General features: G+C 38.3%; 1 protein-coding gene across 1 annotated transcript in view; it reads right to left on the bottom strand.

The window, feature by feature from the left end:
* Window positions 1–4,326: 4,326 nt before the first annotated feature.
* Window positions 4,327–26,578, bottom strand: part of LOC127446844 (G protein-activated inward rectifier potassium channel 1-like) — an 89,849-nt gene continuing 67,597 nt past the window's right edge. Inside the window, exon 4 of the mRNA XM_051708132.1 lies at window positions 4,327–5,698. Coding sequence (XP_051564092.1) covers window positions 5,106–5,698 — 593 coding nt within the window. The 3' untranslated portion in view covers window positions 4,327–5,105. The remainder of the gene's footprint in view (window positions 5,699–26,578) is intronic.

Below are 26,578 nucleotides of genomic sequence, written 5' to 3'. Positions count from 1 at the left end.
GACTATTATACTAGAAGGTAACCATTTGTCTTTTCTGATATTGTCAGTAAATCCAAAGGTCATACATAGAATGCTTCTCAGGTCAAGTATTCCTCAATAGTCTCTTGGAGTCTAGGGCTTCATCAATGGCTTTACTCTTCTAACTGGAAAATATGTTTTATGGTGCATTTATTACTATGACACATGACTTTAGTTTTAGTTTGTATATAAAGCATTATTGGTCTTAGTCTATCAGTCAGCCACCATGCACAGGAAAAAATAAAAACAAAACTATGATCATGTAAAACAAAGCATGTTTGAACACAGAAACAAAGTCAAATATAGTGTGCACGGCTAAACATGTATTTATCTGTCTTAAGTCAAGCATGCATTTGAACATGAGTTCCGAAAACTGCCATTATGGTAAACAACGTAACCACATGACATGGATAATTCTTAATTAGCCACATAAGATGAACCGTCCGCAATACAACCACATAGCTTGAGGACTGAGAATGTGTTTACATTTCCCTGGCAAATGCATACTGAATGTACAGCTTGTCATGCCTATGAGGGTGTCATCCAAACCAGATTGTGCTTGTAGTAATAACAACCTGAAAGAGTCTGTTCACTACAAAGGAACAGATGTTCTGCACTGAGTTAACCTACTTCATCAGTACTGCATATACTGTGTATGTCTACATAAATGGGCGAATCTCACGAAAATTACAGACATGTCCAGGACACAATTCTATGGAAGCTGGATCCCGGCACTTAATAATTAACTTTCAGCATGAATGTTTTGAGGCCTTATTTTGTTATTTTATATAACATAAAAGCAGAATCGATGGTTATCTCTGAAAAGTTCAGATTCTAAGCTTTCAAATGATACCTCATATGTCTGACTGATGTATATATAGACTTTAACATTTTAAGCATAAACTTTTTTCACGATATAGTGCCCCCTCCCATAGAGTTTAAGGGGTAAAAGAGGTAATTCTGACTTTATATATCACAATTGTGACCTTATTTCTGTATATCTTGCAGTTTTCACTTTATTTCACACAGTTGTTATTTGTTCTAGATAAAAATTCCCAATTCTGAGAAATAAAGTTACAACTGAGAGAAATATGTATAATTGCATGATATAAATTTACAGTTGTGATATAACGTTGGAAATATGAGACACCGTATAAACTAACAACTGTGAGTTTATACCTCATAATTACAAGAAATAAACTCACCATTGTGAGATATTAAGTCGCAATTGCAAGACTTTATAACCTGCAATTGCGAGATATAAAGCTGCAATTGCAAGATATAAACTTAAAGTCGATGTAGTGACACTAGGGGTCACTCTTGGGAGTCCGAGACACCTCTGGTCTTTGATAAAAGGCCAATGAAAATTGGTGATTGGTATTTGCATGCCACTCCCCCAGACATATTGGTATAAAAGGAGCTGTTTTGCAACCACTCATTCAGATTTTCTCTTCGTCGCCGAACGGTCATGCTCACTGAGCACTGGTTGCGACTGGGGGACCCCAATGGGACCGCCTCCGCCGGGTATCCCCCCGTAGACCTCCCATTCCCCAGCACACTCGTCTGCCCCGATCGGGCTTCCGGATGAGTCTGCCGGCTCATCTCACAGAGCCCGCGAAGCTGATGAGCTCTCGAGCGCAGCATCGGAGAGCGGGCTTGTCCATTCGGATGCAGAATCCTCAGCTGGGCTCCCCCCTTCGGGGACGATTGCCCAGTCACAGAGATGATGGACATGCTTTCCCGGGCGGCCACGAGCGTCGGGCTAGAATGGAACCCTTCGCTCTCCCCTGAACCCTCGCGGCTCGATGACTGGTTCCTGGGCTTGCGGCGCCGCTCAAATCAGCCACGCCCCGCTCCAGTGCCTTTCTACATGGAAGTGCATGAGGAGCTGACAAAACAGTGGGAGGCACCTTTTACTGCCCAGTCCCGATTACTGCTGGCCTATTCGGCAACATCATCAAGGACTTTGCCCAGCAGTTCTCGACGGTGAAGCAGTAGATGGAGGCTGTCCGGCATATCCTGCCCTGGCGTGGCTCAAGATCCCGATATGGATGGGTCTGTGGCTGCGTTGGCACGTCAACTGACTTGAGTTGTTGGCAATTCTGCTCGCCCTGCGGAGGTTGATCCAGGGCAAGCACGTGTTAGTTTGGACAGACAACATGGCAGTGGTAGCATATGTCAACCGCCAAGGCGGTCTGCACTCTTGTGTCACAACTTGCCCGCCATCTCCTCCTCTGGAGTCAGCAGCACTTCAAGTCGCTGCAAGCCACTCACATCCCGGGCGAGCTCAACACTGCAGCGGACACGCTGTCACGGCAGGTTACCCTCAGGGGAGAGTGGAGACTCCACCCTCAGGTGGTCCAGCTGATTTGGGGTCGATTTGGACAGGCACAGGTAGACCTGTTCAAATCGAGAATCCTCCCACTGCCTGCTCTGGTGCGCCCTGACCGAGACACCTCTCGGCATAGACACGCTGGCACACAGCTGGCCTCCTGGCCTACGCAAATATGCGTTTTCCCCAGTGAGCTTACTTGCATAGACTCAGTGCAAGGTCAGGGAGGACGAGAAGCAGGTCGTCCCCCCCCCCGGCGAATTCCCCTGGGGAAAGACCTTCTTTCTCAGCGATGGGGCACCATCTGGCACCCGCGACCAGACCTCTGGAATCTCCGTGTCTGGCCCCTGGATGGGATGCGGAAGACCTAAGCGGTCTACCCGCGGTGGTAGACACGATCACTCAGGCTAGGGCCAGTACATGCGCTAACTTAAACTAAGAAATTAAACTAAGAATTTCAAGAATTTGTCTAGTAATGACAATAAATAAACTCACAATTGCAAGATATATAGTCACAACTGAAAGACTTTAAACCTTGAAGTTCCAAGGTATAAAGTCACAATTGCGTGCTATTAACTCGGAATTGTGAAAAATAAAGTCACAATTTCAAAATATAAACTAATAGTTGCGAGATATAAGTCATAATTCTGCACCACTAGCATCACTAAACTGAATTGCAAAAATAAAGAATGTTAACCAGATAGCCCCTACCCCAAATTCCGGCCATTGGTTGAGCCAATGTTGTTGGCTGAGTTCGGAATGTTATACTACCCATACTTCTCATACTACTTCTACCATAAATGTCTATGGCAGAAATAGTAAGAGTAGTATGGCAGTATACAATTCTGAACTCGGCCATTGTGTTGGGTTGTCAGGAAGCTCAAACAGTCAGCAATGTATTGTTAGCACCACAGAGTCACAGTGTTTACAGTTTTCTGGGGAATGAACAAATTGCTTACTTATAGTTGTCCCTGAAGATTAAGCTGGGAATGGAGAAAGTATTTAAAGATGCACTAAGTAAGATTTTAGCAAGGATTTAGCTGGCTCTTACTCATCCCATCGGTCCCAGAAGTACTTGTGGTTTTGGACTCTATACTGACACTCATCATCCTGGAGTGCTGTCGCTTCACACCAAATGTGTTTGATTATCTTCTGTTTTGTTACTTTCAGTCTGTGTTTTTATCCGTCTGTTATTACAGACATCCCTATAATGGACATTTTTCTATCCAATCCAAAGGAATTGTCGTGCGTTGCTGCGCGCCGGACTGAGACTGGACTGACTTGCGAGCCCCCCAGCTGAACACCACTTTGTTCTCGTGTTTGACTTTTATGTTGCGCTGCTTATCTGTGATCTGCACCGTGAGCTGCAGGTCGTAGCTGTTTGTTTCATCACTCCAGCAGGACCTCTTGTTTGGAAATTGTATCTTTCCACTTTTGCTCATTCTGTTTGGACTGTCTGGTGGATCACACTCCTGTTTTTCAATACCGTACAATCACTGGTACCATTGAAGACCATTGCATGACATAGTGTCATGTGTTGTCAACATGGCAGCATCCATGAGGGGGCAAACCGCTCCATGTAAAATTAAACCACTTTTATAGGGTTTCTGATATGACTGGGGTCTTCATCTCATGTGAGTGAATGTCATTTTCAACATATTTCTAAAAAATGCTATTTATGTCTTTATGTGTACATTTTTTGTAATAAAAATACTTAGTGCACCTTAAAAAAAAAAAAAAAAAAAAAAAAAAAACATAAGTTACATTTCAAATTGAAATGCTAGGCATATACTTACCATTGTACCATTTGTTGGGCTGTCTTTAATATATGCTGATTCAACCAATTAGATTTTTTTACTCTAGTACATAAAAAAAAAAAAATTATGAGAATCACCACTGAAAAAAATAAAATAAAATAAATAAATAAATAAATAAAAACATATAAAACATCTGTACGTTTCAGCTCTAAATGTGCACTAAAACAATTACTTTTATTTACTTTCACATAAATCAAGATTAAAACTGCAGATTATCAGTTCATAAGCACTAACGTTTCGCTCTGTTCCTCACACAATGCTATCTTATGACATCTAAACACTTTTACTACAGAGCATGACTTGTAAGGTGATACATTTTAACGTTTGCACTGCATAACCAACTACATTTACAAGCTTATTCAAGTGTGATCAAATAGCATGGTAGCTCAACTAATAGAGCGTTGCACTTGCGATGTATGAGTCCTGAAGAGAATGTGAGTCAACAGCCGAAAGTGTCATAGAAGCACTAGAAAATGACGTGGTTGCTTCAGCAACTGTGTTTTTATTTGCTTTCATGACACTATTGGTTAGGTTTAGGTTTAAGGTTTAGGGTAGGGAAGATGGTTTTGTTTATTTAAAACTTGATAGAGCTTTAACCTTAAAAACCTCATCTGTTTGGGTGAAAATTGTACTTGCTTTTTGTGCCACACAGTATACATTTCACATCAGAACTGCTGCGATACGTATAAAGAAGCACATTATATCATTTAGCAAAAATGGCACATCACGTAATTTCATGAAGCTGAAAATGGGCCTAATTTTCTTTATGCAAATATAATTTTTTAATTTTTTTCCTTTATACTTTGGAGTGAATAGTGCGCTGGACATGTTTTTGTGAGATTCACCCACAAACACTATATATCTCAGAATACAAGAGGGTCCTTTTTCGCAGCAGCTGAGTCAGATGTTCATTATTTTGGGGTCAGAGGTCAGTTCTTCTATGTGAATCGGTCAGAGTTCATCTTTCGGAGTTTGGGGGGCAAGTGTCCATCCATGCGACCCCCTCCCCCTGCCATTCTCTGCAGTTTCGGGGGCAAGTCTGCAACTGATTTACTGATGGCCTCTGTGGTGATCTTAGTCGTCTTGCTAACCTGCATCTCCTCAGAGACTCCAGGCACTGAACTGATGCGCTGGAGTTTCATAGGCAGTTCTCTAAGGCTGTACGTCATCTCTGATGTGGTGGAGCTCATCCTTAAGAGTTTCCTGGGCAGCCCGTAACTGCCTGTCATCTTCTGCAGTTTGGCCGGTAATTTGGTGGTGCTCTCGGGATCCTCCAGCAGCTCCAGGCGGTCCAGGGAGCTGTTCTTTTCCCCGCTGTTGCACAGAGATGGGGCCATTAGCGGAGATGACATGAGTAATGCTTCGTCCTGCTCTTTTGCACTGGAGGAGGATGTGGGAACCTCAAATGTGGCGTGGAACTGAGAATAATCCACTTTGAAGAAGCCCTCCTCCAGAGAGATGACCGGAAAAAATCGGTGGCCCCACAGCACCTCATCCTCGGTGTATGATGTCCGTGCTTGACAAGTCATGCCTGCCAGTGAAGACAGAGGGAAACAAACAGATGCAAGAATTAATGAAGTGGTCAAAGATTAATCAATCAGACTTAATCAACTTTGGGCACCTTTTTTTCTTAGGTGTTGACTTTTATTAAAATGTAACAGATTTCAACATTTTCTGATATATAAAAAGTCATATTAAAACTTGGAAACATTTGACCATGCCTTCATCATTATTGCTACCTTTCAAATAAAATAAAAAAAGCCTTTTATTTATAGACTTTATTGCATTACCCTTGTCCCAGACCCAAGACCCAAAATAAACCTAACCGATAGTGTCATAAAAGCAAATGTAAGATGAAAAACACAATTGCTGAAGCAACCACTTCATCATGTGGTGCTTCTATGACAATTTCAGCTCATGTGTTGACTTGTGTGCTCTTCAGGACTCAAATTCTGGTCCTTTAAATTGCAAGTGCAATGCTCTATCAGTTGAGCTACTGCACAATTGGTTTGTGCTTAAATAAGTTTGTAAATTGGTAGTTGGTTATATAATGCAAACGTTAAAATGTATCGCCTTACAAATCAAGCGCTATAGTAAAAGTGTTTAGATGTCATAAGATAGCATTGTGTGAGGAACAGGGCGGAAAGTAAGTGTTTATGAACTGATCATTTGCCATTTTACTCGTGATTTGTGTGAAAGTAAATAAAAGTAATTGTTGTAGTGCCTCAAGTGTTTATTTCACCAGGAAACTTCCATGATATGTACAACAAGCCACATAAAAACAATTTAGCAAAAAAAAAATGACATATAGTAATGTGATTCTATGAGACCTAGTTGGTCATAAAATACATTTAAAAATAAATATTGAAAGACATCTGGACATTTCAACAAAGCGTGCACAATAACTGAATTAGATTCACTCTTTGATAAGAATTAGAAATAAGAATAAGAAGTTCACTCTTTGTTTAAGAGGTAAGATGTCATTCCCTCTCTGCTCCCCACAAACAGCCTCTTGCAGAGGAAAAAATTCAGTTATAAAACCTCTCACTCATAATTGCCCAGGTCACAAACAGCCATTAATGTAAATGTTGGCTGCCACATTTTCCATTATCTCACAGTGTTTAAACATTCAGGCACCATCTTTACCTTATCAAGCCAGAACAAATAGAAACAGATTTAGAAAATCAGATTAGCTAAATGCTGGTCTCTCTCGCTCTCTCTGGACCTTATGTCAGTGCTGATGTAGTTTGGCTTTGAGAGATTAATTGTCATATCTGGATCCACAATTAGCATTCAAGATCAGTTTTAGTGCTTTCTTATAGCCTATATTCAGACATTAAATTGCATGCAGTGTAAACTTGCTAAGAAACATCTCATCGATATTAATGGGTCAAGGTTTGAGTGGTTATCATAGGTCAGTTAGCTCCTGCAAGCAGATCATAACTACACCATTCTGCTGGCAAAAAAACAAAAAAAAACCCCACAAACAAACGCATATATCGCCATTAAAGCAGCCATGTATTCTAAAATTTAGTACATGTTTTACTAGTTTTGGAGAGTGCTTTAAAAATTTAAAAGTTTCCCTTGTCTGCTGCCTTTGACATCAAACCTGTATCTGGAACTGAGTGACACAAGTAAAGTTGGCAGGATAACACTTTATAATAACTACCATTAATAAATCATTAAAGGATTAGTTCACTCAAAAATGAAAATTAAGTATGACCCTATATGACTTTCTTTCTTTTTCTTAACACCAAGGGAGACATTGTGAACAAATGTTCTGCTCAGTGATGTCATACAATGGCAGTTTATGGTGACCACCACTTCAAGCTTCAAAAGAATGCAAAAGTATAATTCAGAAGTCTAATAAATTATGCCATGAGACTCATGATTGTTATGAAAGCATACGATAAGGTTTGGTAAGAAACAAACCAAAATCTAATGTATTATTTTGTGAAAATGTTCACTGACTGCTGATCTGTGCATGTTCATGATCATGAGCAAAAGTTCACATTGCACTCTTGCGACATTGGGGCGTTCAAGCGAAAACTAGTTTTGTTTATCTAAAAACAGATCCTCCACAGCAATAGCGACAACAGAACACAACACAGCTGCGCACAAACAGAGAACAGAACTTACTCAACATGTCTGAACATTTTTTGTCTAAGAATTGCTGCATTTCTATGCCTAGCCTTATTTTTTTAAACGGAGTACTTGGAAATCAAACAGAAACATAAATTAGGCAAAGGGCAGCCATGGTCACACCCGTGTCCTAACCTGACGGCAAATGACATGCGATAAAAGGTATCTTTTCTATGTTAATCAGAGTTTTTGTTCTAACCAGGAGTGTGGAGTGACAGAACATTCTATTGATGGCATTGCGCGGGTAACTCCGTCCACTGTAAACTGACACCAGTCCAAAAACCTTTTTTAAAAAATAAGGCTGGGCATAGAAATGCATCCATTCTTCGACTACAAACTCTTCAGACATGTTTAGTAAGTTCTGTTCTCTGTTTTGTGTGCAGCTGTGTTGTGTTCTGTTGTCACTATCGCTGTGGTGGACCTGTTTTTAGATAAAAAACAATTTTTGCTTGAATGCCCCAATGTCACGAGGGGGCTGCGTGAACTGTTGCAATCATGAACGCACAAAGGAGATCAATGGTCAGGGAACATTTTTACTAAATAATACATTCAATTTTGGTTTGTTTTTCACCAAACCTTATCACCACAATTTTCCCTTTGTGTGAAGGAAAAGAAAGAAAGTATTACAGGGTTATAACAACACAAGGGTGAGTAAACAATGACTGAATTTTCATTTTTGGCTGAACTATCCCTTTAACAAACATTAACTAATGATCTATTAAGCATTATATAATGTACATTCAAAAACTTACAACCTAAAACCATAAACTTACATTCATAAATGTTCGTGAATCTTTACAAACATGTACAATGGATGGATAGTTTCAACTTTAGATTGAGTACTGCGAAGATGTGTAAATAGTAAAAGCCTGAATACACACTACAACAAACAAAAAAGCAAAGGTGGCCTTTACAGATCTTGTTTACTAATTAGCTGGACACTGCTGAATAATCTTTGAAAATAAACAGTGTGTGAAGTGGTGAAAAAAGAGAAAAACATACAAATAAAAATACTAGTAACTTAAATGCAAATGAATATATTTGTAAATGTAAATAAGTGCATGAGCTCATGCATGAATGAATGAATGAATGAATGAATTCTAACTATTTGAATTTAAATGTATTAATGATCTGTTACGCCTTATATAATGTTTGTCAGCGATTTATTAATGAACATTATTACAAAGTGTTACCAATGGCAGAATTCATATTGTGTACTTCCAGGTCTGTAAGTGCCAGCTGAGAAACTGCCATTGAGATGAATGGGAATGTTAATGGATAGAAATCTTACAGACCTTCTTGAAATGTTTGCAAAGCCAGGGGATTTGTTATCACAAGTTTCATCAGTGATTTTTCAAGGCTGTTTGGCAAAAATGTGTAAAAAAAAAATAAATAAAATAAAATAAAAAATCAATGAAAATAAGGCTTATTCCATATCAAAATTGTTTTGACATAAACTGTTTTGATCAGTAAAACGAAAGCCATGTGAAATGAGATCAAGGTTTGTGTCCTTCAACAAATCAAATCCAGTTCAAGCTTGCTTATATTCTACCTCAATATAAAAATGCACAATGTTTGTGATAAAAGCTGAATGTCCTCTATAGAAACTTAATACAGAGGGAGAGAATCAATAAAGTCAAATAAGAACAGAAGCAAAAAGCCTGTGTTATCAGCACAGAGCAGACAACCTTCTACCAGCTGAGTTTTATGATTAAATTATTGCAGTTTTGTGATTTTCATGGAATACAAAATGACTTTCGAAACAGATAGGACTGAACTCATCACAATCCTTCCTGTTTTCATGGCAGATTCTGCTGAAGTTAGACATTTTTCAAAGGTGGACTACAGAAATGTTCTGCGTGTGGTCTGTTTACTTGCCTGTTCATAAGATAAACACAAAGACGCTTTATGGCAGTAATATGCTATACTGCTGAAGAGTTCTTTGAAGGCAATGAAGCATGTTTTCTCCTCAGTCACCAGTCTAATCCTCCAATAGCTCTGGAAAATCAATTTTCTCACTATATTCAATGTGTTAAATGATATCTGACATGGTTATTTGTCATATGTCACACTTACATTGCTTTCAAAGCAGAATAATTCACCAGTAACCTCGAGTCATTGAACATTGCAATAGGTAGCCTGTTTTAAAGGAGAGCAAGGATTTATTTTATAAGGCACTGAACTCATGTCAGGCTTAAAGTCAACATGAAACCCCATGAATAATCTTACAAATGTCCAAGTGAAATGGGATATTCAATGAGAATAAAGAACAAAGACTTAATTTTAACAGGAATTGATTGAATTTTGAAAACTGAGTGATCCATGTTATCTGCTATTACTGCCATAACCTTTTCATTACAGCCTGTTTTCACTCTTGACACATTAAATACTGATGCTTGTGCATCACTATATAGATACAAAAGCCACACCTTAGCACCTTTATAGTGACACTGCTGGTAAGACTATTGCTTTCAATGAGAAACCTTTGGTGTTAATACAGTCTGTTTACGTTCCATGTACATTCAGATGATAATTTTTGTCTTTAAAATGGAATAACGGGGGGCCTGGGTAGCTCAGCAAGCAAAGATGCTGAGTTTGACCCCTGGAGTCATGAGATCGAATCCAGGGTGTGCTGAGTGACTCCAGCCAGACTTCCTATGCCATCAATTGGCCCGGCTGCTAGGGTGGTTAGGGTATGTGACCCTATAGCTTCACGCTATTCACCATGGTATTCACACACAACTCACCACGCGCCCCACCAAGAGCAAGAATCACCATATTGCAACCACAATGAAGGTAACCCATGTGGGGTTATTCATCATAGGCCATTTTAGATGGGATGTGTCAGTTGCAAGTGTCAGGTTCATCATCGGGATGCTGAGCCACACACAGATCTTCACTTACCGCTTATCCGAGGCCCGCTCGCCATTCCAGTGAATTCATGAAATAAAATGCAACCAAACACGCCCTGATCCTGATTTAGATTTGCTAACACACAGTTTCATTTTGCTTGGTTTATTTTTAAAAATCATTAGATCAATCAGGATTTGAACCTGAACCCGGCCCCACGCACACCCCTATAAACGAAACACCCCTAGTTTAATTAATTTATTGATCATCTGAGTAATTGGTCATTTGTTTAATTCATTTATTTCTTTTATCAAACAGGTAAATGTAGCAGGCTACTACACCAAAAGCGTTTCATCCAACCTGACCTCAGAGAATCACGGTTTCAACATATCAAGCAAAAAATTCAAGGTACTCACATGGGTTATAATTATATATACACTGGCGGCCAAAGGTTTGGAATAATGTACAGATTTTGCTGTTTTGGAAGGAAATTTGTACTTTAATTCACCAAAGTGTCATTCAACTGATCACAAATTATAGTCAGGACATTACTGATGTAAAAAACAGCACCATCAATATTTGTAAAAAGTCATTTTTGATCAAATCTAGACAGGCCCCATTTACAGCAGCCATCACTCCAACACCTTATCCTTGAGTAATCATGCTAAATTGCTAATTTGGTACTAGAAAATCACTTGTCATATCAAACACTGCTGAAAGCTATTTGGTTCATAAAATGAATCTTAACATTGTCTTTGTGTTTGTATTTGAGTTGCCACAGTATGCAATAAACTGGCATGTTTTAAAGCTAGTGTGTGTAATCCAGAGAGGCTAGCAGTTAGCAAGCTAACTTTGAAAGCATAGAGCCCGCCCTTGCTTCAGAGGTGTCTCCAAAGCCACGCCTCCTCTATCACGCATGTCCAAAAGAAAAATAGCAACCATGGCGTAATTTTTCAGACACTTTGAGTCCCGCAGTTGCCTCCAATGTGGAAAAGCAATGCCAATGTTAATTCTGCTTTTAGCACGCTCTTGATCCAGACGTTTTTTTTTTTTTTTTTTTTTTTTTTGTAGAAGTTTCTCACACAGTCTTTCTTTTCTTGTTTCCTTTTACTGGTGTTTCAGGAGGAACATAAGGTAGCTGCGATTCGCCTTCCATTCTCACGCTCACTCTGCACAGCATCAAGGAACCAGTGCTGATGACGTGTGATTGTCTGCGCAAACAAGTTATGCTCCGGTATGCAAATATAGATTGACAGACAGGAAGGACATCCTATCATTATCAGGAAGCGTGGAATCTGGACAAACTGTCAGCTAGAATGCCAAGGATCTGCAAAGCTGTCAATGCTGCACATGTAGGATTTTTTGATGAGAACTCTTTGAAGTAGTTTAAGAACATTTTTTTTTCAAATTGTGATAGTAATTTTTCACATTGTAAATGTCGTGACTATACATTGTGATCAGTTGAATGCCACTTTGGTGAATAAAAGTACCAATTTCTTTCCATAAGAGCAAAATCTGTACATTATTCCAAACTTTTGGCCGCCAGTGTATATATATATAAAAAAGGCTATTATAATGGGGCTATGATATTAAAAAACACAAACAAATTGTGGCTAGAAAGGTAGTTCTGTCTCTCCTATAGGGCACCATGTGAGCCAAGAATGCCACACAACAAGACTATTTAACTTCATTTCCATTCAATTTTAAACATTGAGCTATTCATAAAATCTTAATATTTTGTTGTGTAATGGTTGAACGTTATGCATAGTGAAAATATGTAACATCTAGCCCAAATGTTAAAGAGAGACAACTGAATAATAGATAAGGGTGCCATTTTATTTAGTTCATGGTTAGTTGCTGTATACTAACAAAATGAAAAATATTTGTAGCCATTAAAAATGGAAGGTCCATTATGCTCCTTTTAACACATATAATTTTACAACTTAAGGCCTTGGTTTACACAAATGTATTCCCTCATATGATTGATTGATTCATTAAATTCTTCTATTCTATTAAATATGAGATCTTATGAAATGATGTTTCTGTCCCAAAGTGCTGACAAACACTCATTATAAATGAACACCAACTAAATGTAGGCACTGCTAATTCATATGTATACTAGAGTGCATTCTAATAATAAAACTTTTATTGTCATGTTTCTTATGCACCAGACACTTGACCATTCTGTTTGCTGTGCCTCAGGATGATATAAAGTCTTGAATATGGCTTTACAAGACTTGAAATATAGTGCACAAGTCATATGGACAACTTTTTGGTCCCTTTTTTCCTTTTTAATAGTCATTGTGTAGACAAGAGCTGTGTAATGATTATTTAAAGTGGTCATGACAGGAGGAATCAAATTTTTGCTTGATCTTTTGACATATAAAGAGGTCATTGTACTATAAAAACATACTATAAGTTTCAGAACTGAAAACTTCCTCAACAGAAAAATTGCTTGGAATTTGTGGAACTTGTGATGTCACAAGGACCAAATACATCTGCATATGACTGCCTCTGCAGCAAGACTTCAACGCCTATTTTCTGTCATTGCACACTTGGCCATGTCCACTGGTGTTCAGTCAGTCACACAGGTGAAGAGGGGAAAAATTGAGCCTGTCATGGGAGATTCATCCAAAGTCAACATACACAGGACACCTTCATGTGCCTGTCTGGATTTAAATATTTTTCTACATAAAAGTGCACTAGGCAAACAGCATTGACCGTTATCGTACATCTCGCGCTGCTTTTAAAATACGCGATTTTAAGTTATAACTCTAAAATGGAAACCCCCATTGTATTTCATTCAGCTGCACTGCCATGCTTTTGTGCTGCTTTGAAGGCATCCTGGACTGTTTTTGCAACCATCTGTGCTATTTTTTATTGTTGGTCTTTTGTAAACATGGATGTCTTTGATCGTATTGATGCATTTCCACACAACACCAGTGATGTGCGCCACGTTGTAAGAGCAGTACAAGCACTACTTTTAAAAATGTGTCTCATTCTGCTGCTGCCACTGACTGGGAGAAACACATGCAGCCTGTGTGTAAACAAACACGGAAGGTGTGAGATGTGAAGATCAGCGTTTCTGCTTTGGCCTGTTGAAGCTGTTTGAAGCACCCAACATCATCGTGGATTGTATTACCTTTGCATATTCAGAAGATTTCAGTGTGGATTGTGTGTTTTCAGCTCATATAAGCATGTATTGCTTGTGAACAGTCACAGGGTTTGCTATTGACGGATGGGGCAGTTAAAACACTATTGGACTGCAAATCCATAAGTAAACAATTTCATTCATGAGTATTTCATATGTCATGACTGTATTTGTAATGATGCTGCTTGAGTGAACAGTTTAATATATTCAGATGAAATATGTTGGATGTGGTTTATATGTTAATCCTGAAATGTAGTTTTATAAATGTTGTGGTCTTGTGGAGTTTGTTCATTTTCTTCGGATTGTGTTTCAAATATGGCTGTATTGTAAGGGCTGCACAATGTTCGCCAATCACAACAGTGGGCATTTACAGAGAAGTCTTTAAGGGACAGACAGCTTAAAACAGAGCATTTTAATCCAGGGCCAGAGACATGGTGAAAAATTATTATATTTGACTAAATTATCACTATTTTGTGCAAAAAAACTATACTAACATTAGTGAACCTAAGGGAAGATAATACAATTATTTAAAAAAAATGAGTGTCATGACCCCTTTAAAACATCTGCTTTGGTGTTCCACAGTAGACATAAATTCATACAAGTTTGGAACGACATGTGAGTAAATGACATTTTGTTTTGTTTTTTTGTTTTTTGTTTGTTTTTTTTTGTGAACTGTCCCTTTAACGATTCAATGACTGTCATTTCTATTCACAGATAACAAACTCTGCAGAATAAAATGTGCATGCACAAGAACTGAATAATAGCAGAAATACAATTATCTTTCTGTGCCATGCATTCACCTCTAATCATGCCAATATACTAAACCTGATTTCATTGCCAAACCACTTGATTGCAGAGCTCATTAAACAAACTGTGCAATACTAAAAGGTGAATGTATTCTTCCTAAGAGAATTAACTTTATAAGAGCATAGAATAATAAAAAATAGCTAAACAGCAGTTTAGTCAAATGCAGTATTATCATGTAATGTTGCTGGCAATGACAGGCAGATGATGGCAATGACAGGCAGATGATGACGATGAAGTGAAGAACCCAGGTGCAGTTTATTTACATGAAGCATGAAAACCAAAAACGAGACTACAAAACAAATTAAACTAGACTTGACATTACTTGACTTTACTTGAATTCCAAACAACGTTATATAAACACAATACCTGACAATAGACAATGGCAAACATGAGGCTTAAATACATGGACAAGGGAGAAACATGACAATGATAACCAATGACAAGACAGAACTGATAACAATGTAACAAGACAATAAACCAAAGAAAGCAAAACACATGAACATGGAGGGAAACATGAAATCACATGACCAGGGGAAACAGGAAATAACATGACATGGAACACATGACTATAAAACAGGAACTAAACTTCCAAAATAAATGACAAAGAAGGCTACAAAAAATAAGCATGCTTATATTGGTGTGTGTGGTACGAGGTGAATAAATTAAAGGTGTCATGTCATGAGGAATTACATTTTCCTTGATATTTTGACATATAAGAGGCCATTATACTATAAAAACATACTGCAAGTTTCACAACTCAAAACTTCTCCAGTCCGAAAAGAGCATTTATTGTTTCAGCTCTGCAAAAATGTCTCATTTTTAAATTGGCTACATTGTGACGACACAGTACAGTGTCATTTGAACAGTCCCACCTCCACAACATACATAATTGTCGTGGTGAACTGAAAGCGCGGCTGAGGTACTCCAACTCTTAAGGTGGTACTATTGTTACTGTCATTTGCTTTTAACCAACGAAAGATTAAGATGTCAAGTAAGGTCTCCAGACATTTTGTGTTCTTGGTTGTGCATAAACTGCATCTCTGCATAGACTTCTGAAGGATCCCAACGTTAGGAATGAGTGGCTTATTTAAACGAAGTTCCTGAACGTGTCAGTGTGGGATTGTATGTTTTGTTCAGCATGTTTTTTAAGGATTTTTTTATAACTAGAGTATAAAGATTCAAATGATTTTGTAAATCGCTTGCATGTTTTTATTCTTTTATACAACCCCAATTCCAAAGAAGTTAGGACAGTATGAAAATGCTAATTAGGAGTGATTTGTAAATTATATTCACCCTTTGCTATTGTAATGTTGGGTGTCTAGGAGTGGAAGAGGAAGAGAGGAGATGCAGGTGTAGATTCACTCAATCCTTTAATTATAATCATTGGAATAGAACATTTGCTGGAGTGGAAACAAACTATAAATCTAAACATCAAAAACTAAGCACAACATAACATTTCTTAAACTCAACATAACACTTCAAGGACTGACAAAGGATGAACAGAACTAGAGGGTATTTATACAAACAATGACTAATGATGAAATGGAGGGCAGGTGAGGAGGACTGGAAACAGGTGGGAGTGATGAGGGAAGTGAACTATGGGAAATGCAGTCCAGTGGAAAACTTCTAAATAAGAGTCCTTGAAGAAAATGAGGGAGACAGACTGTGACAGCTATACTGAAAGCACTACAACTACATATTATATGATGTTCTACCTTGTGAATTTATTTTTTTTATTTTTTTATCAGATGATTGCAACCCACTCCAAAAAAGTTGGGACAGGGGCAATTTAAGACTAATAACAATTTGATAAGTTGAAATAACAAGGCGATGTGAAACAGGAGATGTTAAACAGGTGAGGCAATCATGTCATAGTATATAATAAGCCTCCAAAAACAGCCTAGTCCTTCAAGAGCAAGGATCATTCAAGACTTGTCAATTTGCCAACAGATGCTTCAGCAAATAATCCAGCATTTTGAGAACAATGTTCCCCAAAGATAAAATGGAAAGATTTTGGGCATTTCACCCTCTACAAAGCACAATATAGTTAAAAGATTCAAGAAACCTGGTCAAATCTGCGTAAAAGGCAAGACAAACACCACTTCTGAATGTGTGTGATCTCCAATCCCTCAGAAGTCACTGTCTTAAAAAACGTCATTCATCTGTAATGGATTTCATGAACATGGGCTTGGGATTACTTTAGTAAATGTTTGTTAGTCTACACCACTCGCTGCTGCATCCACAGATGCAAGTTAAGACTTTACTATGCAAAGCATAAGCCATACATCAACATTGTCCAGAAGTGCTGCCTACTTCTCCTGGCTCGGTCTCATCTTAGATGGAAAGTAGAACAGTGGAACTGTTTTTTGGTCCGGCGAGTGCACATTTCAAATAGTTTTTGAAAAACACAGCTGTCATATTCTCCGGGCCAAAGAGGAAAAGGACCATCCAAGCTGTTATCAGCGTCAGGTCCAAAAGCCAGTGTCTGTATAGGCCAGGGGTGTGTCAATGTCTTGGGTAACTCGTACATCTGTGAGGGCACCATTAATGCAGACAGATATGTACAAATTTTGAAGCAACATACACTGTCACCCAGCACCATCTTTTTCAGGGACATCCCTGCATTTTCCAGAAGGACAACTTCAAACCACATACTGCCCAGATTACAAGTGCTTGACTGTGTAAGCATAGAGTGCGGGTGCTAGACTGGCCTGCCTGCTGTCTTGACCTGTATCCAATTGAGAATGTATGGCGCATTATGAAGCACACCATATATGACCCCATACAATAATGCAGCTGAAGACCTGCATAATAGATGAATGGGGGAAAATTCCACTTTCTAAACTTAACAAACTTGTGTCTTCAGTGTTATCAGAAGAAATAGTGATGTTTCACAGTGGTAAACAATCGACTGTCCCAACTTTTTTGGAGCGTGTTGCAATCAACTTATTTGAAATTACAGTACATAAAAAAATTAAAAAAATAAATAAAAAATGAAATTCACAACATAAACATCATATAATGTGTAGTTGTAGTGCTTTCAATATAGCAAAGAGTGAATAGAATTTACAAATCACTCAGTCACTTTTTGTTTTTATTAGCATTTTTCATACTGTCCCAACTTTTTTGGAATTGGGGTTGTACTCGGAAAAAAACAGTTGCTGGTGGTGGCTAGTGAATCATAAGAATCACATTGGGCTTGTATAACAAGTCTTAAAAGGGACAGCACAGTAAATCGAGTGTTTCAGACAGAGGGCCAGAGACAGTGTGGGAAAAGGTAATTTAATACTATAGTATGATTGTTCTTGTGCCAAAACCCTACTAACATTATAAGTGAACCTCAAGAAAAATTATAAAGTACAAATATATATATATATATATATATATATATATATATATATATATATGCATGACATGACCCCTTTAAGCAGTAAAATCAGTTAGCAGAGGGCACTACTGTATAAAATCATTAGTGAACAATGGACTCATTAGTAGTGTTTGTTAAGTTATGGCAAGCAGCGCTAATTATTATTACCTATACTAAGGTAATGAGTACCGTCTTAATTTGGTGACGCACAGTTGCTATCAAATGCTCACATGTTAATTTGATTGCGTGCTCTGTTACTCTTTTTATGCAGAAATGCTGCTGACTGTGGAAGAGGCTGTAGCCCCTATTGCATCCCAGCTATATCTCCCAGACCGAGATGCACTTATATGACTTCACTTCATTTAAATTTTTGCAATTGTTGAAAAGTTACAGCATCGTGAAATTAACAAGGTTGACATGAAATAGGATGTAAGGCTAAATCTCGGCAACACTTTGTCCTATCCAAACGAAACATTGTATGCTTCATCAAGACGATGATCTGAGGGTACATTCAGAGTTTGGAGACAGCACCACCTACGGGTCCAGAAATTTTAAAAATGCTATTTTTACCCATAACTTTTGAACCTTATGTCCTAAAATCATGAACTTCGTGTCTCTGGATCCCTTGGGTAATTTTTCCCATATCAGCCATACTGCCTCTCCACCATTTTGAATTATATTAAACTTTTTTATATCTTTTGAATGCATTGTCGGATTAAAAAATAAAATAAAATTGTATGCTACATCAACATCATGTCCTGAGGATACTTGAGCAGTTTGGAGACAGCGCCACATAGTGTTCAAAATGCTTATTCGTTTTTAGCAAACATTTTAGTTTATCATTGCAACCTTATTCAAAGTTTTCAGAAAATGAGACAATGCTTTCAAACTTTTTTAAACTTTCAGACATGCTGTAATTCAGATGAATATGCCGGTTTGTTTAAAAAAAATGTGTAAGAATTACATGTGTATGAATGTTAAGTTGTACATTTTCAAGAGTCGTTACAGTTGTAATTCTGACTCGCTGCACAGTGAGAGCAAGAAGAGGACAAAGATTCTTCAAACAGGTATAAAAGCGAATTAAACGACAAATAAACATGCAAATACTTATCAAGGTATACATGATGTAATATGATTTGTGACAATCAGACGGTGTGTGGAGCGATAGAGACTGTTTGAACGATCATGAGTGCTTTCAGGTTCACTCCCTTCAACATGCAGGCTCTCATCAAACAGGTGCATGTGTCAATCAAACAAGAGCGCTCTCCAGGTGCTCTATCTCATCAGTCACTCTTCCCAGCGCTATTCTGTGAGGATCCCAATTTAAAGGGGACATATTATGCCCCTTTTTACACTATGTTATATAAGTCTCAGGTGTCCCCAGAGTGTGTCTGTCAAGTTTCAGCTCAAAATACCCCACAAATAATTTATTCTACCATGCCTTTATACCCCTGTTTTGTAGCCCTGTTCCAAACGGGCTGTTTTAGTGTCTGTAGCTTTAAATGCAAAGGAGCTGCTGCTCCTCACACCCCTTTCTGGAAGTGTGCTGTGCCTTTCCTGCTGGTACCATGAAAAACATCTATAGTTTTTGAAAATACCACTATCTTTTCATAATCATTTTGAAATAATGACCGGTTTTATTACATGGAAAATATTCATTGCATGACCACTCAAGCAGGACTTTGGAGGACGCCAATCAGTTTATATCGTAACCGAAACAGAGCTACAGCTTCAATGTTATGGAATTAGCACAAGCGGCTCTAGCGAGGAGATAAATATGGCGGACTGTCCGCTGCTCGCTCAGGTTTTAATGAGGGCGAATCTAAGCTACTCAGGCAGATCTCTTCACCAGCCGTGGGCGGTATCTTTCCCCTTTTGATGTCATAAGGGGCTGCAAACCTGAACGGCTCATTCAGAGACACTGTTTTTTATCGATGGGGAAAGGAAAGAAATGAGGGGATGGTCTTTTACCATATTTTGTGATTGTCTACACACACTGGGGACACAAAATTATGTAAAACAAAAATGGAAAATGAGGATTTTGCATAATATGTTCCCTTTAACTACCGGAACCAGACTGTTGCGCTCTATTTCTGAAACTTCGCAGCAGACATCCTTGCCCCATGGGAACTCTTATTGGTCCAAAATCTCACTCCTCACAACTGTACATTAAACATCAAACATGATTTTCCTAAAAAGTGGAAACACTGTGACTCTGTGGCACTATCAAAACATTGCTGTTGTTTGAGTATCCCAATCTCGACACATTAACATTGAATCAACCAATGGTGTGAGTTTGAGATGAGATATTCGAATTTTTGAACAAGATCAGATTGTGGTAGTATTCAGGAAACCTGTTGGTGACATCAGTGGCACAGAATAACACTCCAACACCATGTAATATTAAATTGTGAAAAGTGTCACAGAGAAGTCAGAAAGAGTTACTAAAGCAGAAATAATTAGAGAGCCTGAACACATTACTCTGTGTTAAAAAGAGCAAGTGACTGGAAACAGCCTTTAAATAACAGATAAAGATGAAAATCCAGTTCTTCACACCTGCAGACTAAAAGCTGAGGCGTTCCCTTGATAGTGTGAGGTGAGAATTCCGACTCCTGGGTTTCAGACAGAATATCAGTGAGGAAAGACATCACACCAGTGTTTCTCAGGCAGTGACCCGGCACAAACGCAACTGAGAAAGACAGAGAGTGTGTTCACACTTGGAAGGTTTGGTTCGATTAAAACAAACTCTGGTGTGATTGCTCTGTTAGTGCGTTTCATTTGAACAAGTGTGAACGCTGCCATCTGAACCTTGGTGCGCACCAAACAAGCGGACCGAGACCGCCTGAATAGTGGGTCCCGGTCTGCTTCCAAACGAACTCTGGTGCGGTTCGATTGATATATGAACGCAACATGGACCAAAGACATCTAAACGGACCAAAAACAGGAAGTAATTTGCCTAATACTGACCTCAAGCATACCTGGTTCTTCTCATCATAGGAGCTATGTTGCCCATTATAGTTCGGCACAGGCGTCGGGAACGCCGTCAGCCATCCTTGCAGCATATCTTGGTTTGTGTGTGCAACGGAGGAATTCCTGGTGCTGTTTTGACTCCTTTACACATTTCATTCTTCGTTTGTTCCCAGCTGGTAAAAATACCACCGTATACATATATAAATCTAACGAGCACATTTCACCCAGCAGCCAGCATTGTTTTGGATGTTCGGCAAGTTCCGTCGCAAAATATATGTCATAAAAGCTGCCCGATCAGGTTGTGACTTTTTCCTGATGCCTTTGGTTTTGTATCATTAGGTTTGGTGTTAAAAATGCCAGTGTGAACGCTAAGCGAACCAGGACTAAATGTATCATTTTCTTTTTTGGTCCGGACCAAGAGAACTACAACTGTGAACACACCCAGAGACAGCAGCAGTGTCAAAGACACTTGTCAAACTACAAGCTCTCATAATTTAAAGTTAAACTTCTGCACACTGACTTCAATTGGTGAATCTTTTTATTATTATTATTATTATTTGTTCATTTACATGAGCCATCCAAATAAACATTCTAACTTTCCAACACAAAATATGAAACGGGACGCATTTATGGAAAGCGTACTTTAATATTTTCACAGCTCCATTGGCTGTGTGCGCAATACAATGTGACCATGCTGGTCTCATAGAATCAAATTACTATACCTAAAATTTGCCAAATTATTTTTACGTTGCTTGTTGAACATATCGTGGCAGTTTCCTGATGAAATGAACACTTGAGGCACTTTAATGACTTTTATTCCCTTTTACACTAATCATGAGTAAATGGCAAATTATCAGTTCATAAATAAAATACAAAACACAATGCATCTAAACACTTTTACTATAGAGCATGATTTGTAAGACGTTAGCATTACATAACCAACTACTTTTATAAGCTTGTTCAAGTGTGATCAAATTGTGAAAAACTTGTTTTGTTTATCTAAAAACAGGTCCTCCACAGAACACAACACAGCTGCACACAAAACAGATAACAGAACTTACTAAACATTTTGTATGTTTGAGTTTGTAGTTGAAGAATTGATGCATTTCTATGCCCAGCCTTATTTTTTCAAATGGAGTATTTGGAAATCAAACAGAAACATAGAAGAGGCAAAGGGCATCCACAGTCACACCCGTGTCCTAATCAAATGACACGCGATAAAAGGTATCTTTTCTATGTTAATCAGATTTTTTGTCCTAACCAGCAGTGATGAGTGACAGTAAATTCTGTCGATTGCTTGTTTTCTATTTTCGGCATCGCTCAGGTAACTCCGTCAGCTGTGAACTGGAACTGGTCCAAAAACTTTCAAAAAAATAAGACTGGGCATAGAAATGCATAAATGCTTCGACTACAAACTCTTCAGACATGTTTAGGAAGTTCTGTTCTCTGTTTTGTGTGCAGATGTGTTGTGTTATCGAATATTTTCACTCAATAATTAGAGCTGTCGAAGTTGACGCGTTAATAACGCGTTAACGCAATATTCCTTTAATGGCACTATTTTTTTAACGCCATTAACGCATGTCCTTATATGACCCTTTTAATAAACCATGCATTGACCGACGTGAAAGCAGATGGTGGAAGACATTATGCTGAGACCTGTGCCAAGCATTTTATCAATGTAGCAAAGCAGGGGAACATTAGAATGAAGCACACAAAAAACACAGTTAGATAGTGCTTGTAACATGATTGCAGCGGCCATTTGAACACCTGCCTTGCACTGCGCACCAGAGTTTTAGTGCTGGCCAACGTGTCCAGGAATGATAAAGTTTGCCGGATAAATTGGAAAAATCAGCTCATCTCATCTCTAAGCATGCACATTTGAAGCTCTGTTAATTCAGGTATTACACTAAATTACTTCGAATTCTTCTTAGATTAAATGCAAGTATAATTAAGAGAAACGGTGCGTGTTTTAAGCGCTTTCTTTTTCTTCTTTTACTTTTTGCGCTATATCATGCAATATTACATTAACATAGGTCTAATGATTAATGTCATTATACCAGAGTCTCTCCCGCAAAATCCAAACACAAGTGGTCAAAAAAAGAAGCATAATACAACCAGTTATAATGGTGATGCGTCTCGCTTCTGATTGAATCACCCCAAACGGGTGCGAGCCATTCTTTTATGTTGTTTGTTTACATGTTTTCATTAATTAACTCTCCCATTGCGTTTGTGCATGAATTTCAGGATCTACTCACCTGTTAATCAACCAATGCGCTAAATGAACGTGAGATGGGAATAACGCAGCCTGCTTTTGAACTTCGCAAACTGTCAGGAAAGTCCTCCATAGCAGTGCAGCGCAAACAATCTTTTTTATTTGTCGGACATTTCCAGCTAAAGGAAACCCTGCTGCACACAGTCTCCATGGTTCTGTTACAGTGTCTCTGCATAACAGTGCGTTTGATAACACTATGTAACAGAATTTTTGTTCCTGGGAAGTAAGTGTTATTTCCTAATTGCTTATGCCTCAGAAGTATAGAAAATGGCCATTATTCCCACAAACTTTGCTTTTGTGACCAGGACAGTGATATTTAGAAATTGACCTATTTCCAATGAGAAAACGGCCGGAATTGTTTCTTTTTGTTCACATAAAGTCAGAAAAAAACAACATACGAATCCAAATTAACATGTATTTATACTAAAGTAATACAAAAATGACTATAAAAATTTAGAAGTGAGTAGTTTTTCAAGATTTACGATTATACTGTATCACGAATCAGCTCCACATAGTTTTCGGCCTTGTGATTGCCCAGGAAGCCCCGAACTACTGCGACAAAGCTGGTTCAAGCCGCTTTCTCCTTACTAGTGAGCTTCTTGGGGAATTCATTGCACACCAGGATCTTCTTTATCTGTGGTCCGTGTATCTGTGTATCAAAGATACCGGCTTTGACCTTTTCCTCAGACAGCTTAGGGAAGAAGTCTTGAAGGTACTTGAAGGCTGCCGACTCCTTATCTAGAGCTCTGTCAAATTGTTTCATAAGGCCCAATTTGATGTGCAGTGGTGGCATCAGCACCTTCCGGGGGTCCAACAGTGGCTCCCACATGACGTTGTTCCTCCCCACAGAGAACTCGGTCCGCTGTGGCCAGTCCCGCCTGTGGTAGTGCGCCTTGGTGTCCCTGCTGTCCCAAAGGCAAAGATAGCAGGGAAACTTGGTAAAACCGCCTTGGAGACCCATCAGGAATGCTACCATTTTGAAGTCTCCTATGACCTCCCAGCCATACTCATCATACTTCAAGGCATCCAGCAAGGTCTCGATGCTGTTGTAATCCTCTTTGAGGTGCATCGAGTGAGCCAGGGGAAGAGACGGTTACTTGTTACCATTATGGAGCAGCACGGCTTTGAGGCTCCAGGATGAGCTGTCAATGAAGAGGCACCACTCATTCTGGTTACAGGCAATTCCGATTGCCTCAAACAGACTGGTCACATTGTGGCAGAAGCAGAGCCCATCTTGATGGATGAAGAAGCTGGAAAAAGGTTGGTAACGCTTCCTCTGATCTGCGACCTGCACACTTTCATCCAGCAAGTTCCACTGCTTTAGCCTAGATGTCAAAAGCTCGGCATTGGACTTGGTGAGACCAAGATCTCTAATCAAGTCATTGAGGTCTTTTTGGTTGGGGTAGTATGGATTTCTCTCCTCAGCTCAACCTCTGAAATCCCTCAAAGTCCATTTCCTTGATGCTCATCTTGATAAATTCAAGGAGAACATGGGAGCGTACTCAGAGGATCAAGGCGAGCGCTTCCATCAGGATATACTGGACTTTGAATCACAGAAGTGATTTACAGTATAATCGTAAATCTCGAAAAACTACTCACTTCTAAATCTTTTGTAGTCATTTTTTTTATTACTTTAGTATAAATACATGTTAATTTGGATAATGTTGTTTTTTTCTGACTTTATGTGAACGAAAAGACAAAAATTTGCCCGTTTTCTCATTGGAAATAGGTACATTTCAAAATATCACTGTCCTGGTCACAAAAGCAAAGTTTGTGGGGAATAAAAGCCATGTTCTATACTTTTGAGGCATAAGCAATTAGGAAATAACACTTACTACCCAGGAACCAAAAAAATATATAAATAAATAAATAAATAAATTGTTACACAGTGTAATGCACTAGCCACTGTAGAACAGCAGAAGACGCTGGAAACCTGCAGGTAATCTACACTGTCATTAGCCCATTTAATCCCACTGAACGGGGTGAAAGGTGTCTAAAAGGAGTTGTTGATATATTTTACACAGTGTTGTCAATTGTAAATGACAGTGCAGACTTTCTTTTTCGAATGAGTGGTGCAAATAGTCACATGACCAGAGCTACAGTATTTAATTCCACTGTGCTCCTCTAATCATTATGTCTGTTAAAACACCATAAAATGAAGCAAATATGTCCTGTCATAATACAGATACAACTAATATATATATATATAATCAGTGTTGGGAGGGTTACTTTTTAAATGTATTCCACTACAGATTACAGAATACATGCTGTAAAATGTAATTTGTAACGTATTCCGTTAGATTACTCAAGGTCAGTAACGTATTCTAAATACTTTGGATTACTTCTTCAGCACTGGTAGATTTTTTCACATGTTTTGACTATAAAAACTCTGCCAGTACAGTAAGACAAAATACACATGTTAAAAATACATTCTCTGAAAAACCTAAATATCTTATGCAGTGTTGTTTCTAAAACAAGATAAATCAAATTGATCTTGTTTTAAGGATTTTTAGATATTTTTACAGGAAAACAATACAAAAATTATTATCAAGTATATGATTTTTGCCCTAATATCAAAGGTCTTACCAGAAAAAAAGAAATTATGATCCAACGGGAATTTTCTTGATAAAGAAATATGATCGTGCCTGGTAACGTGCATGAATTGTAATCGTTTGACAGCCCTATAAATAATACATTTGATTTTAGTTTGTTTCTTATCGTATGCTTTCATTACAATCATGAGTCTCATGGAATAATTTATGAGACTTCTGATTATACTTTTGCAGCTTGAAGAGGTGGTCACCATAAACCGCCATTTTATGTCATCAATGAGGGCAATTTTTTTTTTTCACAATTTCTCCCTTTGTGTTAAGAAAAAGAAAGAAAGTCATACAGAGTTATAACAACACAGGGGGGAGTAAACAATGACTAAATAAATTTTTTTGGGTGAACTATCCCTTTAAGGTTTATGGTAGGGAGCTATGTTTTGTTTATTTATAACTCGACCGTGCATTAACATTGAAAACCTCAACGGTATGGGAAAACATTTTACTCGTTTTAGGGACCACATTTTTACCATGAAAATGGCACAATACATGTAATGAACCACATAATATCCTTTTGTAAAAATCTTAAAGCTGCAGTATTCTAAAAACAGCTTGCCTACAATCATGCTAATGAAAAATGAAGGTACGTTTTAGTTATTTACTCAAAAACTCTAGAAAAGACATTATCAAGGCTATAATCTTCTCTCAGTTATCCATCCACTAAATATATTCAGATTTAAGAAAAAAAAAAAAAAACAACATTATCCATCAAATTTTTTGTTCCTCGGGCCAAAATTAGCCTCCAT

This window comes from Myxocyprinus asiaticus, chromosome 10 (assembly GCF_019703515.2).
Source record: "Myxocyprinus asiaticus isolate MX2 ecotype Aquarium Trade chromosome 10, UBuf_Myxa_2, whole genome shotgun sequence".
Lineage (NCBI taxonomy): Eukaryota > Metazoa > Chordata > Actinopteri > Cypriniformes > Catostomidae > Myxocyprinus > Myxocyprinus asiaticus.
Note: the sequence above shows the minus strand (reverse complement) of the source record. Positions and strands in the feature narration are given on the sequence as shown.